Source organism: Herpailurus yagouaroundi, unplaced genomic scaffold (genome assembly GCF_014898765.1).
Source record: "Herpailurus yagouaroundi ecotype Mexico unplaced genomic scaffold, PumYag 246, whole genome shotgun sequence".
NCBI classification, from domain to species: Eukaryota; Metazoa; Chordata; class Mammalia; order Carnivora; family Felidae; genus Herpailurus; species Herpailurus yagouaroundi.
This window is the reverse complement of record NW_024412463.1, coordinates 172,571-192,887: the sequence shown is the minus strand read 5'-3', so window position 1 is coordinate 192,887 and position 20,317 is coordinate 172,571. Positions and strand designations below refer to the sequence as shown.

At 53.3% G+C, this 20,317-nt stretch overlaps 1 protein-coding gene across 2 annotated transcripts in view; it reads left to right on the top strand.

The window, feature by feature from the left end:
* Nucleotides 1-20,317, top strand: part of PREX1 (phosphatidylinositol-3,4,5-trisphosphate dependent Rac exchange factor 1) — a 186,391-nt gene that overhangs the window by 63,333 nt on the left and 102,741 nt on the right. For both annotated transcript variants that reach the window (XM_040459806.1, XM_040459807.1), the window contains exon 2: nucleotides 15,986-16,057. In XM_040459806.1, coding sequence (XP_040315740.1) covers nucleotides 15,986-16,057 — 72 coding nt within the window. The remainder of the gene's footprint in view (nucleotides 1-15,985; nucleotides 16,058-20,317) is intronic.

Genomic DNA, 20,317 nt, shown 5'->3' with positions numbered 1-20,317 from the left:
TAAATCGGGGTGAAGTTGTCTGGGATGAGGCAGTGCGTGGGAAGCAGTGGGAACGTAGCTGACGCTCCCTCAATTGAAAACCCCGAACCGTGTGAGTTGGTCTGTGCCCTTGAGATTCGCTCTGCTGTCCCTGCACCTGAGCTCCTCCCCTGGCGTCTGAGCGGGGTGCTGGGAAAAATAAACCAGAGGAAGCCTCCACGCTGAGCCCCCGTCCCCTGGCCGGTCCCCGAGTGCCGCTATTTTTACATTCTCTCACTTTTGTGCATTGTTCCCTGACTCTCCAAACACAATCCTTCACAAGCTGGGGGGTGGGGGGGAGAGAGGGGGACTCCCTCCCCAGCCCCATGAACAATTGTCTGGGGAGAGGGAAAAAAAGGCCGCAGCTGAGGAGAAAACAAAACCTCTTGAAAGTCATTGTCTCGAGATGTCAAGTGTCAGCCCCCGTGGAGAGGAGGCCACATTCCACCCATTGTCCTGCCACAGACGGGCACAGGGACCCCAGGACATCCCCGCAGCCCCGCCCTGCATCCCGGGGCCTGGAGTGGCTTGGTTCGCTTTGTCTGGGACATTCCAGCGGGAAATACCACCCAGAGTGGAGTCTGTTCCCAGCCGCCACGTCTTGGTCACTTGGGGCTCTTCCTTGCAGCTGCCGGCCCATGCGGGCCCCCTGAGGCTCATGTCGCGTTCTCTAAGGCACTTCATCTCAGCCCATCAAGGTGGGTGCCTCGCGTGCGTGTGTGCGTGTGACAGCTCACTGATACACAACTCACGTACCGTAAAACTCACCCACTTCAAGGCTACAGCACAGTGGTTCTTAGCACATTCACAGAGTTGTGCGGCCATCACCACCGTCTAATGTAAGGACATTTTCAGCACCGCAAAAGGAAACTCCATACCCATCAACAGCCAGTCACTATTTTTGTATCCCCATTTTGCAGAGAAAGAAACTGAGACCCAGAGAGGCTGCCCAGGGTCCTGTGGCTCGTAAATGACAGAGCCGGGCCTGTACCCATTTTCTTAACCATGATGTAATGCCGTGGCTCTCACCCGGGAGGCATTTTATCCCCTGGGGGATTTGGGGCACCGTTTGAGGGCATTTCTTGTCCTCACAGCTGAGGGTGGGGCTTGTCATGATACCTCGTAGGGAGCGGCCAGGGATGCTGGTAGACCTCCTACCCTGCGCAGGATGCCTCCCCAACAAAGAATTCTCTGCTCGAGTTATCAGTGGTACTAAGCTCGAGAAGTTCTGCTGTAATCCTACTCTGACGAGCCCACTCTTCAGGCAAAAAAGCTGAGGGGCCCAAAGAAGGCGGAGAAGGTCGGGTGAGAATAGGAAGGATCTCAGACCATGTTAGAGGTACAGGCAGGGGACAAGAACAAGGGAAGAGAGCTTCCCAGGACTGGAGAAAAGACTCAGCAGGAAAGAGATCTGTGTTCCACTAGTGATGCCTGCCCTGGGCGAGGGTGTGGGGACAGTCGGCTCTAACTTGCCAGGCCTGTGTCTAGCACGGAGATCTCACAGATGCTGCCAGGGCCAGGTGGGAGGAGGAGTGGAAGTAGCAGCTTGGGTAGCGGAGAACAGAACGGCACCTGCTCTGGGAAAAGACGGGAGCCGTCAGGCCGCTGCAGCCAGCACAGGCCCTGTGGCGACTGGAGACCCGTGGTCAGCTTTTTCAGAAGAAGCTGGGAGCTGGGACTTTAGTGGGAGATCTGACATTCAGATCTAGGCCCGAATTTTCTCAAGGCCCGCTGCCGCTCACCTGGAACGGGCCTGTGGGCCGCCAGTTTGAGAGTGAGTTTTAGCCTGATGGCGTGTAGGAGGCGCTAATGAGTCTCTGTTGAAAGAATGGCAGGTCGCCCCTGGGGTGGGGGTCTGTGTGGGGGAAAAGTGGTGGCTTTCCCTCCGTGGCCCCCCTTCCCCCTATTCCTTCACAGAAGGTTGCTTCAACTTCAGCTTCCTCTGTGGTGGGGGATGCGGTGAGGCTGGGTGAGAGCTGGGCGCCTTTTTTCAGGGCCTAGAAACTAGGCTGGGGGTAGGGGGAGTCTTTTCCAGATGATTGATGATTAATCAACTAGACACACGGGACCTGCCATGTGACAGGCCCAGTCCTAGGCTCTGGGGATACAGTGGTACCTAGACAGACAGACATCACTGCCCCCCTGGAACTGACCGTCTGGTGCGCTAGACGGGCGATAGGCTGATAAATGGACATGCGTGATGTCCACAGTGACAGGTGCCGTGGAGAAAACACGGCAGGAGTGGGGACAGACATTTTAGTAAGGATCGCCTTGGGAGGACTGAATGTGCCTCGGGGCCTTTGCACCGACAGGTCCCTCTGCCTAGAATGCCTTTCCTTCAGATATCTGCAAAGCTGCCACCTCACCCCAGCCCCCGAGTATCTCCTCACATGCCATCTCATCAGCAAGCCTTTCCCTGAGCATGTCTGTGGGACAGCTCCCCCTCTGTATCCCGGGTGTTTCCTTGTGCATCCCTAGCTCCCATTCCATTTTAAAACCAAAGTGGAGTCTGCTCCATGGGGGCAGAGAACGGTCTGCTTCATTTGGTCACGGATACATCATTGGCTCCCAGCACAGTTCCTGCCTGGTGCATTGTGGGTATACAGTAAGCGTTGAATAAATGGGTGAGTGCAGGAACGAATGACTGTCCCTGTGGCAGGGTCATACCCTGTGAGTCTCCAACGCCCAGCTCTGTGCCTGGTGCACCTAGGCCCCGGGTAGCACTTGTTGGCATGGGTAACACTTGGCGATGGCTGTCTCCCCCGAAAATATAACCATAAGCAATTTCCTGTCTCCTTACGTAGCCCAGCACCCCCCACCCCCCCCGGCCACTTCTTCCAGGAAGCCTTTGTACTTACAGAGTTTCTACCTGCATCAGCTCACTGAAACGCAGGCTGCACCCTTTTTTCGGACGAGGAAGTGGAGAAGTGCCGTGACTCACTGAGGTCATGCGGTTGGCAGTCGGAGGACAGGGCGGCAAGGTGTGCTGGTGCGGACGAGGATGTGGTGGCAGGCTACGGTTGACAAAGCCTTTCCCCTCTTTCGCTCCCACTTGGAAGCAGGCGGTCCAGAACAGAACTGCTTCTAGGATGGAAACCCCCCCCACAAACAACTCTCATAAGTGAATACGATGTAGGACAAGCGTAAAAGTCCCTGGAGCTCTATCGTGGGGGTTGATCCGCTTCCAGAAGTTTCCGTGGGAGGCACAGCGGGTTCCTATCTGTCCACAGAACCAGGGCTTGGGTTCTCAGAAGATACCCTCACTGAGTGTTCACTGTGTACCAGGCCTCATTCAAAGTGCTTGTTCTTTATGTTAGCGTCTAGAATCCTAATTATAGGATTGTATCCTCTGTATTCATTTTGTCCCCATTTCATAGGGGGGGAAACTGAGGCGGAGAGAGGATAAGAAGTTTGCTCAAGGTTGCACAACTTGTAAGGGGCAGAGCTGAGATTTGAGCCGACTCACCTAAGCGCGTTGATGGCAGAATTTCATTTCAGCCCGACCGTGGCCTATGATGTCAATGGTTTTATTATTCCCATTCGTGTTACTGACGAGGCACAGAGAGGTGGAGTCACTGGCATAGGTCACACAGCAGTGGCTGGCGAAGGCAGGGTCTGAGTCATGAATCAGGCAGCTGGTTCCAGCCCCGGGGCCTCAGCCACTCTCATGCACTGCTTGCCTAGGAGATGCGGACCCTTCTAGCATTTGAGGAGGGAGAGTTTCGAAGAGCAGAGAAGGCTTTCAAAAGAGGTGGGGGTGTGGCCGGAGGTAACGTGGGACGCTGCTGTGTCTGTGGCCTCCCAGAGGAGTGTGGGCGGGTGCCCGGCCACGATGCAGCCCCAGTACGAAGCCGCCTCCGGGTCTGACTGGGGCCTGTCTGTGGTTCCTCAGCCGTGTCCTCGACTCAGCCCCTTCCCTGCCCCCACTTGGAGATTTTGCCCATCACTGAAGTATTTCGGTGCTTCAACAACCAGGAAGACCGTCCTGGTGCAGCCGGGGAATGTCAGTCTGTCCCAGGAGGGCCTCTGTTACCCAGGCAGCACGCCTTCATTCTTCAAAGCCTTCCCTCCTGCCTTGGAACAGACACGGCCCTTCCGGGTGTGCCCCCCCCCCCCCCAAGGGCCTAGGCCCTCTTTCTTTTGGAGGCTGTGGTGTGGCTGCAGTCGCTCCAGCCCCTCCGGGGCACCCCAGCCAGACTTCCTGCTGCCAGCCCCTGCAGCTCTGTGCCTGGTGGCTCTGTCTGGCCACCAGAGCAGCTTTGGCCCTTAGAGAGCCGACTGGAAGTGCCAGGGAATTAACACCCCGTCCCTGCTGCATTCTAGGAAGGATTGGTGTATGAATGCCCCGGCTCCCTTGCCGCCTCCCTGCCCCGGATCGCTTAGAGACAACATGTTCTACGCTGGCTCTCAAGGGGCCTCAGAGGGATCGAGCCCCCGTCTCCTACCCTGGCTGCTTGCTTGGTCTCATGCCCTGTGCTGGCTGCCCTCTCTTCCCAGGCCCACCTCTCCCCTCCCCTGCCTGCGTTTGCTGGACCACCACCCAGACTGACTACTTACACTCAAACCCTCAAACCCGTGTCTTCTAGGGCCCAGGCTCAGACTCCCATCACGGCCGGCCCGTTGGGATATGCCCACAGTCCACACTCGCTGTGCTGTCTGGATACGTAGCCGTGCATACAGCTGGTTGGTACCTGATGTGGTGATGTAGGCTATGCTTTGTAGACCTTTGGATCAAGATTTATTCATTTGACTACACGGTTTTCTTTTTGTATTTGGAGCTAAGACTCAGATTGTTTGAAGGTCTCCAAGTGTTTCTGACGATCTGAGAATCAGTGCCTCATATGCCAAAGAGGCCAGTGGGAAGGGGCCTATGCTTGTTTAACACGGAATTGGAAGTGTCTGGGCCGCTTTAAGTGGGGTGATGGGAGAAGGCCTCTAGGAAGGGACATTTGATTCCAGGTGGGAACGAAATGAGAGAGGTAGGGGCCTGTGGATACCTGGAGAGTGTCTTCCAGACAAAGCAGCAAGTGCAAAGGTCCTGAGGTGGGACGGTGCTTGGTGTGTTCATGGAACAATATGGAGGCCTCAACTGTGGCTTATTTTTAGTGCTTGCAAGAAGGTATTTCTCTGTTAAAGATACAACCCAATGCAACGTTATTCGTGCTATTTTATATAGTGATGTGAATTTTAAATACATATGTGTAATTCATAAGGTGCTGTATGAGATGTGACACAGAGGGGTAAGTGTAAAGCTGTAAAAAGGATGTTATTGTCTCTCAATTCTGTCCGGTAGATCTGTGATTGAATATGTAACCTTCCTTGAAGATAATGTCTCAGATCTGAAACTTGGGTGTTTTGGGAAAATGGTTCTGGCCAGTGGCTTTCTGCTTCTGACATGAGCCCCATGAAAGGGGGTGCTTGCTGAGAAACCTGGGTGGCAGCAGGGGCTGCAGGTGGGGCAAGGTCTCGTGTTCCACCCTAGGCTCCCCAGGCCAGCTCACAGGGGGCCGGCCGAGATGGGCACCTTCCCGGGGCGCCTTGTGGTTTCCAGAGTCAACACAGAGAAGGAGGGCGGGCAGCTCCGAGGCCCCACTGAAGAAGGAAAGCCTTCTCATGTCATATTTGCTTGGCTCCTGCTCTTGGCCAGCAGGCATTGACCTGTCCGTGTGGAGGCACATGCCCTCCAAGAGGAGAATGCAGACTAGCCTCCTCGATGTTGAAGAAGTGATCATTTGGGTAGGCAAGAGGGCCTGGTTTGTTAGCAGCCCCTCCTGCCCACCCCCACCCCCCCAAATAAAGGAAAAACGAAAAGAAAAAACATACGTTTGTGTTACAGAATGACTTGATTTGAAATTAGCATGCTCATTTTGGAAATTGGGAAAGAAACAGAAATGAAGAAACAAGAAAATTAAAATCACTTATAATTCCACTCTCAGAATTAAGTTCCACGGCCAGTGGTAAAACCCAAGTAAGAGTGCCTTAGATGAGATGGAAGTTTCTTCCTTACTGAGTTATAGGCAGCCCAGGGCACATACATTGGCTCCTCTGTCGTTAGGGACATGCGCTTCTCTGTTGCTACTCCATTTTCTTTAGTACGGTTTTTGCCTCATGGTACAACGTGGCTGCTTGACCCCCAGGCATCACATTGGCTATCCGATCAGTAGGAAGGAGAAATAGAAAAGAATCCCTGCCTGTCCTTCTCATCCCCAAGGATACCGTCAAGATGTTATACATAATACACCCACTTGTAGCCCACTAGTCCAAACTTAGTCCCTAGTGGTAAGGGAAGCTGGGAAATACAATCTTTATTTAACTAAAATCTTGAATTGTATTTCTAAAGGAAAAGGAGAGACCAGATACTAGAGGACAGTTAGTAATCTTGGCCATATTCTCACACAGTTTAGGGCCTTCCCTTCCACGCTGCTTTTGTCTATGCTTATGTAGAGATGATTTATGTAACTGAAAATGAGATTGTATTTTCTGTATTCTGTAACTTGGGCCCCTCTTCCCCCACAGTTAGGGTTACATCAATAGCCTTTGTCCCTACCATTAAACGGACTTCTGAAAACCATTTCTAGCATGGTCGTCCTCTGTTGAGATGGACAATTTATTTAACTAAAACCCCAAGTGATAGAATTCTAAATCAGCTACTGAAGTTAAATCTCAATGTCATGTGTGAGATTCATTTTTCATAAATGCCCAGAACTTGAATGGATGGAGCACAGGATTCGGGCATTGGAAGAAATCGGTGGGCATTTGACGGGTGTCCCCGGACTCTGGCCTGTGTGGGGCTGCTTGGAGCAGGCCACGCAACCCCCACTCCTCCGTTGTTATTACTGTTTTATTACCATTGCTTGGAGTCGAGGCCCTGCTCTTCTGCGACACTCTGCTTCCCTGGACCCTGGCCACCCAGATCATGTTGGGGGGGGTCCCCCTCTCCTCTGTCCCTGCTACAGCCCGGGGGCTGCCCCACCCCCCACCTGCCCGCACTTCTGGCAAGGGCCCCTGGCCCTCTCACGTTTCACCATATGTCTGGTGAGGTCACCCTGGCCAAGGCAGGGATGTCCCTGGGGGCAGCCGGGCCCCCTCCCCTCTCTGATCAGATTGCTGGCATCAGTCTCAGAGAGCGACTTGGAGGCCTCTTTCTGTCCTTTTTATCTCCAGGGAGAGATTTATCCTCCCCGGGCTGTGGCTGCAGGTTGCAGACAGACGGCAGCTCCCCAGAGGCACCCGAAGGGCAGCTGCTACCTGTTTTGTGCTTCTGTGGTTTGTTGTCTATAGTTCTTCCCTGATGATATGTGCTGGGACTCATCGCCAGCCCACACTGCGTGGGTTTGAGGCCCGGCTCTGCTACTTGCCAGCTGTGTGGCTTTGGATAAGCTCTTTGTTGCCCTGGGCCTCAGTTTCCCTCCTCTGTAAAATGGGCACAGTAATAATAGCACTTACCTCCTACGATTGCTGGAGGATTCAAACTCTTAGCGCGGGACCTGGCACGTAATAGGGCCCAAAGTTGTAAGGGAATGATAAGAATAAAAAATAGCAAATATATTGTTATGATTATTACTGCTGTTTTTATCGAAATACTCCCAATTCTGTACCGGTTACTTCTGGAGCCTCTTCCGGACCCACTTCCGCGGTTTCTCTCCCTGTCTCCCGCCTTTCCTCCACACCTTCTTGAGCACCTGCTATGTGCTAAGGAGACAGCGGTGAATGAAACCGCCTCCGGCCCTGAGTCCGCTCACGCTCTGCGCGAAAGATGGTACCCAGACAGTGAGGTCCATACGTAACCCCATTGACAAGACCACAGCCAACAGTGATGGGTTCGGGGAAGGGTGACCAGGTTCGGGGAGTGTGGCGAGCCCCTCCTTTCTACAGGTCTAAGAGGAGACCTCTCGGGGGGGGCCGCCCCCCCCGCTCCCTTGCTAGTTGACTGACTGGGAAGAAAGCTCCCTAGGCAGAGAGCAGCCACCACAGAGGCCTGGACGCAGACGGGCGCTAGGCGGGCATTCAAGGGACAAAAGGAGACCAGTTCGCAGCAGCTGAGTGAGGGGGTGGGAGGAACCCTCATCCTACAGCGTCTTGCCTTTCTGGGTTTTAGTGAGAGCCTCTTCTAAGGCCGGGTCTGTGGTCCTCGGCACTCCTGGTGCTTGGGGCCAGATCCATGCCTGTGCTGTGGCGCCCGTCCTGGGCGGTGTAGGATCGGTCTGTGCCCAGAGCGCTCCCATCCCCACCTGTGACAACCCCAGAAACCTGCAGACGTTGTCGTCTCTTCTGGAGGGCAGAATCACTTGTGGGTCAGGAGCCGCTGCTCTAAGGCCAGATGGGGCAGGGGCGAGGCCGGCCCGGCATCAGGATGCCTGGTTCTGGTCTGTGTTTTATCAGCAGCTTTTTGTTGGACCTCAGACCAGCATCTCTCCTGCTGCCCGGTTTCCTCGGTTCAGCGGGAGCTTGCTGGAGAGGGCAAACACGCAGCCCCGCCACCCCGGCCATTTCCACAGCTGTGGCAGACGTCACTAGTCAATCATGCTGTGTCTTCCCGCTCAGCCCCGAGCTCTGGGGGCCACGGAGACACTTGGGCCTGGTGAGCAGTCTCTCTGGTCCCCTCTGAGCGGCAAGTCCTGGGCTCAGGTTCGGCCCTGTTGACTTCTGGCTAGATGACCTCTGTCAGCTTACGCATCCTCTGGGCCTTAGTTTTTCTCATCTGTAGAATGGGACCAAAAGGCCTGCCTCGAAAGCCGATGGTGGGGCCCGAAATGAACTTATGATGGGACTGTGTGGGTCTCAGCACGTTTGTGGCACGAAAGAATGAGAGCACGTGGACCTCGTTCTGGGTGTGGAGTCGGGGGGACTCTCATCTGCTGGTTGGAGCGTATGTGGGTACAGTCGCGTTGGAGAGACGTTGGGCATGTCTGACCTCTGGCCAGCCTTTCCACACCCGGGTAAACACCTGGAGGGTCTGGAACACCTGGGCCCCGTGCACCTGTTCTTGGAGCATTGTTTACGGGAAGGACATGGAAGGACATCTGGCAGCTCCGACTTCTGCCTCATGATAGCAGGTCCTGTCATTAAAAACATTTTGTCTTTTACTATTAAAGTTTGTTTATTTTGAGAGAGAGAGAGAGAGATGGAGTGCGAGCAGGGGGAGGGGCAGAGAGAGAGGGAGACACAGAATCTGAAGCAGGCTCCAGGCTCCGAGCCGTCAGCACAGAGCCCGACGTGGGGCTCGAACCCACGGACCGCGAGATCACGACCTGAGCTGAAGTCGGACGCCCAACCCACTGAGCCACCCCGGCGCTACAAAGCGGCCCCTATCATTTTAAGTGCTCAGCGACAAAATGAACAACGTGAGGCCTTCGTGGGGGGGGGGGGGGGGGCTCCAGAAGCAGATCCAGCGGCGGAATCCAGGGCGAAGAGTTTACTTGCAGAAAACACTGAGGAGCCACCACAAGCCAAGTGAGGGATTGCGGGAGGGGAGGGAAGGTGGCCAGGAAAGCTGTGCCACCAAGGAGGTTGCCCCTGGGGGCCGCCGGGGCGGGGGCCTGGACCCCGTGCCTCGGTTTCCTCATACGTCTCTGCAGGACAGCTTGGGCCTGCCCTGCGCCAGAGAGAGGGCCCTCGGGCTACGAGACGCGGGTGCTGGCAGCTAGAGGAGGTGCCGCCGTGTGCCCCGGGGGCGAGGACCCAGGGATGTGGGTGGGGTCCGGACGGCAGGTGCTGCCAGGCGCCCGTCTCCGCGTGGATGAGCGCGGAAGATGTGACGTGGAGAGAGCAAGTTGCTGCAAGCACGTCCTTTATGGAAATGCCGTAAACGCACGCAGAGCCCCGTTCTCCATGGCTCGTCCGTCCACGTGTGCGTGGTCGGGCGTGACCGGCACACGGATATGGCGCACGAATGTTGAGGACACACCGATGAGGCTTCGTGTACACGCGTTGGCCTGTGAAGCCACCTTTCAGATCAAGAAGTAGAAGCTTTCTAGCACCTCCCAGGGCTCCCTCGTGCCCCTTGCCAGTCTGCCCCTTTCCCAGACTTGATGCATTTCTTTTAGGAAATGGCTTAAACAGGGGCGCCTGGGGGCTCAGTCGGTTGAGCGTCCAACTTCGGCTCAGGTCATGATCTCACGGTCCGTGAGTTCGAGCCCCGCGTCGGGCTCTGTGCTGACAGCTCAGAGCCTGGAGCCTGTTTCAGATTCTGTGTCTCCCTCTCTCTCTGACCCTCCCCCGTTCATGCTCTGTCTCTCTCTGTCTCAAAAATAAATAAATGCTAAAAAAAAATTATAAAAAAAAAAAAAAGTCAGACACATAATTGACTTAGCCACCCTGGCACCCTGACAATGTAATTTGAAAAGTCAGTGATGAAACATACACAGCACCAATGGGATTTTTCAGCATCAATGGATTTTATTATAGGTAGCTCAACTTCACTCTAGATCTGATAGTTATACCTACACCTTCTAAAACTGTTATTGATAATAACAGATAATACTATTTACCTTGCAACAAATACTGTTCATAATATTAACTCATTTAATAAATTCTTTCCATTTTCATGTGGAGATGTGTTATTACTTTAAAGACTGCACTGGGGCGCCTGGGTGGCTCAGCCAGTTAAGCGTCTGACTTTGGCTCAGGTCGTGATCTCACGGTTTGTGAGTTCGAGCCCCGCGTCGGGCTCTGGGCTGATGGCTCAGAGCCTGGAGCCTGCTGCGGATTCTGCGTCTCCCTCTCTCTCTGCTCCTTCCCCGCTCATGCTCTGTCTCTCTCTGTCTCAAAAATAAATAAACGTTAAAAAAAAATTAAAAAAAAAAGGCCTAAAGGAAGTTTGGGATAATGCTAAGATGTGCCAAATCTGGGTTTGTGGCTGTTGGTTAGTATTTTTCTCCGGTCTTTTTCTACATCCTCTAGATACTGTCATCGTCATCAAAAAAGCAGAGGGGTGTTTGGTTAGACGTGGGGGCAAGAGCCCGGGCAGCAGTGTGGCAGGGGTGTAGCATGGACAAAGGTCCCGGGGCCAGAGCAGAGGCTCAGGCCGCCCTGGGAATCCTGAGAATGGCCTTGTCCCTAAGGGAGGTTCCCAAGACATGGCTGCTTTCGGCTGCGTTTCCAGAACTGTCGAGGCTTGGACAAGGAGTCGCCCCCGAGGGTCCCCTGCAACCACCCAGCCTGCCACAGAGGGCATTGGCACGGCCTGGAAAAGCCGATCGTGCCTTGGGCAGCAAGGGCTGGGCCCGGAGCCCCTGCCCACCCATTCTTTCCGGGTCACCAGCTGCCCATTGTGCCCCTCACACGGGCCTGTTTGCGGCAACTCTGTGGGTGGCCCAAGCCTCTCATTGTCCCAGCACAATGGTGGTGGCTTTGCTTGTGCGAAGAAACCAGGACAGGAAGCCCGATCTAGGCCAGCGCTCCCAGCTTCCTGCTGTCCCCCGGCTGTGCTGGGCCAGCATGCCTTTGTCTCCCTCCAGTCTCAGGAGGCTGGAGGCTGGCCTTCCCAGCAGCGGCGTTGCCCTGCTGAAATATCCCCTAGGAGCTCCTGTCCCCTGTCCCTGTTGTCCTTTAAAAGGGAAGGCCAACAGGCTTCTAACAGGCTACCAAGTGGCTCGAGTTGAGGCTCCTGCTGTGTGTCAGACACACTCCATCCCTTCCTTTGATTTTTGAGTGCTTGCTGTGTGCCAGGCACTCCTCTCAGCCCCTGAGATACAGCTGGGTCAAGAGAGGCAAGCTCCCGGGGCACCTGGGTGGCTCAGTGGGTTGAGCGTCCGACTTCGGCTCAGATCATGATCTTACCGCTCGAGAGTATGAGCCCCGCGTCGGGCTCTGTGCTGACAGCTCAGAGCCTGGAGCCTGCTTGGGATTCTGTGTCTCCCTCTTTCTCTGCCCCTCCCCTGCTCATGCTCCGTGTCTCCCTCTCTCTCAAAATAAGTAAACATTAAATTAAAAGAGAGAGAGAGAGAGAGAGAGAGAGAGAGAGAGAGAGGGGCAAGCTCCCTGAGGGCAGCTCACTTAATCCTATTATATTCTAAAAGGTAGGACAGTATTGCTATGATCCCCAATAGTAAACTGAGACTCAGAGAGGGTAATGCATTTTCCTGAGGTTACACGGCAGGAAGGTTTTTTGTTTTTTTTTTTTTCAATATATGAAATTTATTGTCAGATTGGTTTCCATACAACACCCAGTGCTCATCCCAAAAGGTGCCCTCCTCAATGCCCATCACCCACCCTCCTCTCCCTCCCACCCCCCATCAACCCTCAGTTTGTTCTCAGTTTTTAAGAGTCTCTTATGCTTTGGCTCTCTTCCACTCTAACCTCTTTTTTTTTTTTCTTCCCCTCCCCCATGGGTTCCTGTTAAGTTTCTCAGGATCCACATAAGAGTGAAACCATATGGTATCTGTCTTTCTCTGTATGGCTTATTTCACTTAGCATCACACTCTCCAGTTCCATCCACGTTGCTACAAAAGGCCATATTTCATTTTTTCTCATTGCCACGTAGTATTCCATTGTGTATATAAACCACAATTTCTTTATCCATTCATCAGTTGATGGACATTTAGGCTCTTTCCATGATTTGGCTATTGTTGAGAGTGCTGCTATGAACATTGGGGTACAAGTGCCCCTATGCATCAGTACTCCCAGCAGGAAGGTTTAAACCCAAACTGTCAGTTTCCAAGCCTGACCTCCATTGTTGGATTGCGGTAAAGGTTTCATCCCAGCCATAGTCCTTTCTGATCTTGGCCCTTGCCTTAGGAGCTGGTGTAGATGACCTCACCTCACTCTTTTCATCTGTCAAATGGGCTTTTAATGTAAGATGGAAAGGTGGGAAGTGTATGAAGACAGGAGGGTTTCTTAGAGGAGGTGACATCTGGCCTGAGGCCTGATGGATGAGAAGGAGCTGGAGAGAAGATCCTGGTAGCAGGAACTGTATGTGCAAAGGTCCTGAGGCAGGAATGTCTCTTGGCGGGGGGGAACAAACAGAATGGTGGTGGGGCTGAAGATTATCTAGGTGCTGGAAGGTGTGGTCAGAGAGATTAACTAGGACGAGATCATGGGGGCTTTATGGGCTGCGGAAGGACATTTGTTTAAAAATTTTTTTTTAACGTTTATTTATTTTTGAGACAGAGAGAGAGCATGAACGGGGGAGGGGCAGAGAGAGAGGGAGACACAGAATCGGAAACAGGCTCCAGGCTCTGAGCCATCAGCCCAGAGCCCCACGCGGGGCTCGAACTCACGGACCGCGAGATCGTGACCTGATCTGAAGTCGGACGCTCAACCGACTGCGCCACCCAGGCGCCCCAGGACATTTGTTTTAAAGTGTAGTGGGAAGCCAGGGAGAATTTTAAGCTGCGGATTGACATCTGATTTACCTATTTAATAGGATCCCTCCGGCCGTGTGTGGAGAAAGGACTTTGGGGACAGTGAGGGGGAACAGGGAGGAGGTGATGGATGTGGGAAGAAGACGTTGGATTTTTTAGTGCCTGTTGAAGGTGAAGCTGAAGGCATTTGCTGATGGACAGAAGTGGGGGGGGGTCCCAGGGAAAGAGAGGGGTTGAGGGTGACTGGGACAATTGGGGGGTTTTCACTGGAGCCCTTGGTAGGCACAGGTGCTGTTGATCAGGCTGGGAGGAGAGCTTGGGTGGTGTGGGTTTGGAAGGGGGCTCGGGAATTAGGTTCCGGACACCCCCAGGCACCCAGGCCGAGTTGTCCAGTCTTCAGGGGAATCCAGGCTGGGGATGTAAACGTGCTGGGAGGACTGGGTGAGGCTGCCTTGCTGTGTGTCCCCGACTTTCCTCTCCGTGACCGGCTGTGTGAGCCACCAGTGCACCACCTCCCGGGAGACCCGAGCCTGCCGGTGGCCAGGGCCCTGCGACAGCCACTGATGTCCCTCGGGTGATGGAAACGGGTCTCACAGCCGTCTGTGGAAGGCCAGCCTCCCCTGTGCCTGCCTGCCCCTGCTGTCCTCTATCCTGGGTGTCCCTTCCATCTCCCGCCGCTCGGAGCCCTCCCCGGGCAAGCATGGTCACGCGACACGCACTCTTGATTAACCCGCAGCCGGCTTCTGCGGTGGGGACACGGTGCCGTCACCCAGGCCTCACTCGCAGAGTCGCCACTCTGTAATCAGCTGTGGCAGGAAGGGCAGCTGGCAGGCCACCCCAGCTCATCGTGGCCCAGTGGCCGCGACAGCACCGTGAAGTCATTTCCTCAGGGGATGTCACCTGGCTGTTGCCGGGTCAGCCTGGGTCCAAGTCCCAGAGTGGGGCCGACCAGGCAGAGTTTGCCGTGAGGGGACTGGCCTCGGTATCCCCGGGTGTGTCGGCCACCCCCCGCCCCTCCTTCAGGGCTGTCCCCCGCCACCCCACCCACACCGGGGCCATTTCTCATCAGCATGGCTGCGCCCCTCCGTTCTGGTGCCCCCACTTTCACGTTTGACTCCTAAAACCCGGTTCCCCACGAAGGCCACCGATATTTTGCCAAGATTTAAAAACGGAGAGACTTTGCCTTAAAAATCTTACTTTCTGGCTTCTGTTGAAAACAGACCCCAGAACACCTGGCAGTGCTGGGCCCGCCGCCTTCCCACCTGACCACGCTTGGAAGGGAGACGCGGCCGTCCCCTCCGATGGGACGTGCTTGCCAGCTCCCCACAGTCCCCGACGCTCGCCAGCCTTCATCGTCTGTCACATCACAGGGGAGAGAAGTGATTTCTCTATTCTGAGCCCCTGAGAAAAGTGGCAGAATGGCTGTGCTCCGTCCAAACATCAGGGTTCCGGGCAGCTGTAGAAGAGAACGAGGATGCTGTCCGTGTAGGGATCTGAAGGATCTCTGGACAGTACTGAGTGGAAAAGCAGGTGCAGCACGTCCTAGGGATGCTGCTGTGTTTTGGTGTGAAAAAAGGAGAAAAGTCAGAATACGTGTATGTGTGGGGCGCCTGGGCGGCTCAGTCGGTTAAGCGTCCGACTTCGGCTCAGGTCATGATCTCACAGTTCATGGGTTCGAGCCCTGTGTTGGGTTCCGTGCTGATGGCTCAGATCCTGGAGCCTGCTTCGGATTCTGTGTCTCCCTCTCTCTCTCTCTCTCTCTCTCTGCCCCTCCCCTGCTCATGTTCTGTCTCTCTGTCTCTCAGAAATAAATAAACATTAAAAAAAAAAAAAGAATACATGTACGTGTGTGTGTATCTGTGAGTATTTGTGTTTGTTGCTTTTGCATAAAGATTCTCTGGAAGGTTATGGAAGACACTTGTAGTTGTGGTTCCTGTGCGGGGGATGGGGAGGAACTCGATGCCTTAGGGCTCAGTGTGTAGGAGAAGAGACTTGTCGTATTTTTGACTTTTTATATTTTCGACTCTGGAACCATGTGAATGTGTTATGATTTAGAAGTTAAATTTTTTTTAAGTTTATTTATTCTGACAGAGAGAGAGAGAGAGAAAGAGAGGGAGACAGTGGGAGGTGCAGAGAGAGAGAGAGAGAGGGAGAGAGAGAGAATCCCAAGCAGGCTCCACACTGTGAGTGCAGAGCCCGATGTGGGGCTCGAATTCATGAACCTGTGAGATCGTGACCTGAGCCGAAATCAAGAGTCATAGCGCGTAACTGACTGAGCCACCCAGGAGCCCCTGGAAGTTAAATTTTTGAGAAAGGGGGAAAAAGAGAAAGGGAAATGAATTATAGTTTTAGAGGGAGAGCGATGGGTAAGGAAGCAGATGGGGGCGCGTCTCCCTGAGGGCAGGCTTTGCGGGTGCGTCTGCACAGGGCCTGGTGTGCGAGACGCTCAGTAAACGTTTGTGGACCGAATGGGGGTGAGGGATGTTCCTGTGTGTTTTTTAACGCAGAAGCCGGGGAGGTTTTTCCTTATTCCCCACCCAAGTTCCTGGACTGTGGTACCTCCTGTGTCCTAGGTGGCGTTTGAACGTGTCACCCTCCTTTCAGGCCACCCCGGGGAGATCAGAGGCCTGGGTGCTCACCTCTCCCTGCTTCTCTCCCCCCAGGCATTCCTGCATCGCATCCGGCAGAACGTGGCGGACTCCGTGGAGAAGGGCCTCACGGAAGAGAACGTCAAGGTGTGGATCGCTGGGCCAGCCCCTCTGCCGCTGTGTGCCTTGCTCACCACGGCCATCCTGTCTTCCAGTCTTCTCTGTGCCAGGCCTCCTGGCGTGGAGCCAGCGGAAAATCCCTTCCCGAGCGCCCCTGGGAGCCTGGCCCCTCCAGCTGCCCTCTCGGCGGCCCTGGCCCGTGCCCCTGCACCGGGCATTGAGTGTCGAGGCAGAGCGTTTGAGCATTTGGGTCCGGCCTTCGTCTTGGCTGTGGCTGTGGGGAGTTTCGGGAGGACGTCAATAGGCCCTCTGTGTGCATGGCAGAGGCCCCCGCACTCGCCAGGCCCGGCTTTCCAGTGTGACCTCACCCTCTGGGAGGCTGCCTTTAGTTCTTGGGGCTCCAGGGTCCTGGTCTGGGGGAGAGGGGAGACAGCGTGGGGTGGGTGTCAGAGGCGGCCGACCTGGGTAGCACGTGAGGGACTTGGTCAGACAGGATGTTCTCCCCACATGTGTCGGCTAGTCTGGACAGCAGCCTTGCAGTTGATAATTCTGAGCTCAGTGTTTCGGGTAAAAAGCCGAGGCTTTAGATGCAAAGAGATGTTCAGGGTCACTGCATGGCCGGTCCCCGATGGTGCTGGGATTTCGGCATTTTATGCATGCATGCGTTCATTCATTTATTCACTCCTTCATTCAGCAAATATTTACTGAGGACCTGCTGTTTGTTTGTCACATGTATTTATCACAGTCTGTTTCTTTATTGCGATTCAAAAATTATGATAATTTTAAATTGTAACTTATTTCAGTCTTTAAAAGATTACTTTTTTTGTGAGGTATATAACTCACATGCAGTAAAGGGTGTCGGACGTGATGCAGTTTCACGTGTGAACACGTCTATGTAACCATGATCCAAATGAAGACAGAGCATTTCCTGCCCCAGCAGGCTCCTGTGTCCCCCTGCCAGTAAATGCCCACTCCCCAAAGGTAACCATCGATTAGTTTTGTCTTTTTAAAATTTTTTTTATTAAAAAAAATTTTTTTTTAACATTTATTCAGTTTTGAGAGACAGAGAGAGACAGAGCATGAGCAGGGGAGGGGCAGAGAGAGAGGGAGACATAGAATCCGAAGCAGGCTCCAGGCTCCGAGCTGTCAGCACAGAGCCCGACGCGGGGCTCGAACCCACGGAGTGTGAGGTCATGACCTGAGCCGAAGTCAGACGCTTAACCCACTGAGCCACCCGGGCGCCCCTCAATTAGTTTTTTTTTTAAATGTTTTATTTATTTTTGAGAGAGAGAGGAGAGCGTGAGTGGGGGAGGGGCGGAGAGAGACAGGGAGTGAGAATCCCAAGCAGGCTCCACCCTGACAGCACTGAGCCCGACGTGGGGCTAGAACTTACGAACTGTGAGATCATGACCTGAGCCGAAGTCGGATGCTCAACGGACTGAGCCACCAGGTGCCCCAGTTATTGATTAGTTTTGCACTTTTATACAAAAGTGAGCTTTTTCACGTCTGGTATCTTTTCTCACTGTTACGTGTGTGAGGTTTGCCCATGTTGTCACGCGTAGCTACGATCCGGTCTTTTTCATTGCTGGGTAGTAATCCATAGTGCGAGTGTCCCATAATTTACCATCCGTTCCCCTGTGGATGGATATTTGAGTTATTTCCAGTTTGGGGCTTTTATGACCACACAGGCTGTCATTTCTTTTGGGTACACACTCGGGAGACAGATGTTCATTTTGAAATTTGCAGCCATCCCTTGAGGTGAGTGTAGTACATAGTATGATCTGTATCTATCATATCTGTCCTCAACGTAAGCGGATCCAACCATGTGCACTGGACAAGATGGGAGGGAGAAAAATAACCAAACAGTGCAGGTGATTCTTCCAGCCACCTCACATGACGAGTGTGTCCTCCAGGGCTGGGCGGAGGAGGAAGGGCAGAGACTGAGGAATGGTCTCCAGCCCAGCCTTCCCTGCCCACCCTCAGGCCATCTCCCTCTGTAGACTTTCTGATACATTCCAAAGGTCCATGGGGTTGGTCTTCATTCCTTGAGGTCTGGACTCACCTGTTCACCTTCTCAGCAGGGCTGTCCATGGCCCTCTGTCCCACCCTGGGACTCTCTTCCTGTTTTCCTTTTGTCTTTAGTGCTTCTTACCCCCTAGAAAACTCTGTTTTTTGGTTTTGTTTTGTTTTTTAAATAGGCTTCATGCCCAGCATGGAGCCCAATGTAGAGCTTGAACTCAAGACCCTGAGATCAAGACCTGAGCTGAGATCAAGAGTTGGACGCTTGGGGCGCCTGGGTGGCTCAGTTGGACGGCCACTTCGGCTCAGGTTACGATCTCACGGTCCGTGAGTTCGAGCCCCGCGTCAGGCTCCTTGCTGACCGCTCAGAGCCTGGAGCCTGTTTCAGATTCTGTGTCTCCCTCTCTCTCTGCCCCTCCCCCACTCACACTCTGTTTCTCTCTCTCTCTCAAAAATAAATAAACATTAGAAAAAAAAAAAAAAGGAGTTGGATGCTTAACCAACTGAGCCACCCAGGTACCCCCTGGACGGTTAAGCATCTGACTTCTGCTCAGGTCATCTCACGGTTCGTGAGTCTGAGCCCCTCGTCGGGCTTTCTGCTGTCACCACAGAGCCCCCTTCAGATCTGTCCCCTTCCATTAGAATGTCACCTCCATGAAGGCAGGCACATGTCTGTTCCCTGCCGTATCCCCGAGGGCCTCTAACAGTGCCCGGCACACAGTAGGTGCTCAGTCAGTCAGTATTTGCTGAATGAATGAATAAAAACCCCAGAGGGAACCACAAACCAGTCGTAACACTGGTTACCCCTGCTGTGGGCCCCAGTAGGATGGGTGGGAGGAGGGACTTCTCGCTGGATTCATTTTACTGTGCTTTAGTTTTTGAAACATCTGAGGACCTTCTTCAAAATTAAATTTAAAAAAAAGTACCTCTTTTCAAAAAAAAATTTTTTTAATGTTTATTTATTTTTGACACAGAGAGAGAGAGAGGGGGAGAGAGAGAGACAGAGCATGAGCAGGGGAGGGGCAGAGAGAGGGGAGACAGAGAATCCAAAGCCGGCCCCAGGCTCCGAGCTGTCAGCGCAGAGCCTGATGCGGGGCTCGAACTCATAAACTGCAAGGTCATGACCTGAGCTGAAGTCGGACGCTCAACCGACTGAGCCACCCAGGCCCCCTCACCTCTTTTTTTTTTTTTTTTAAGGGAAAGAGGATTTATGCAGTTCAAAAGAACCTTAAGTAGATGAAAGTCTTCTTAATTCTTAGTTCTTCTTCCCAGAGGTCCCTGCAGTGACCAGCTTGACTCTTCACTCAGATAGGCTCTGCTTTCATTCCCCTGGGGAGGAATGGCTTTTTTTTTTTTTTTTTTTTCTTTTTAAACACAGACGGCCCCTGCTGGAGTCTTGTTTGCAATCATGACTCCCCCCTCCCAAACCACCCCCCCCAACTTAACAATATATATTAAGGGTCATTCCAGGATTGCATGTCCATATATACAGATCTGCAGATTCTTCCTACAGACTGCATAGTATTTCAGTATGTAGAATTTACTTACTTAATTATAATCAGGCCAGTTGATCCAGCTATCTGATGAGTCCCCCCTTTGGCCATTTGCCTTTTCCCCACATTTTTGCTATTGCCGACAAGGCTGCAGTGTGTCCTTGGCTCTCCACCAGGCTCTTCACCTTGGCATTATTAACACTTTGGGCCGGATAATTCTTTGCTGTGATGGGCTTTTCCTGTGTATTGTGTTTAATAGCATCCCTAGCCTCTACCTATGAGATGCTGGTAACATCCCTTCCCCACAATTTGTGATGACCACAAATGTCCCTAGACATTGGCAAATGTTCCCTGGGGGGCCAAATTGTCCCTGGTCGGAGACAACTGATTGTCAGTTAAATCCTAAAATGTAGAATTGCTGGGTCAGGTTGTATGTGCATTTCAAACTCCGTAGATTCATTCAGGGGAAAAGGCAGCCTTATGTATTTGTGCAAGTTTAGACAGCATATTGAAAAAAGATTTTTTTCAATGTTTATTTTTGAGAGAGAGCGGTGGGGGGAGGGGCAGAGAGAGAGGGAGACACAGAATCGGAAGCAGGCTCCAGGCTCTGAGCTGTCGGCACAGAGTCCGACACGGGGCTCGAACTCACGGACTGTGAGATCGTGACCTGAGCCGAAGCCGGACGCTTAACTGACTGAGCCACGCGGGCACTCCTATGCATATTTTGAACATCCTTCCCTATTGTATTTTCTTTGGCCACATCATGTGATGGGTG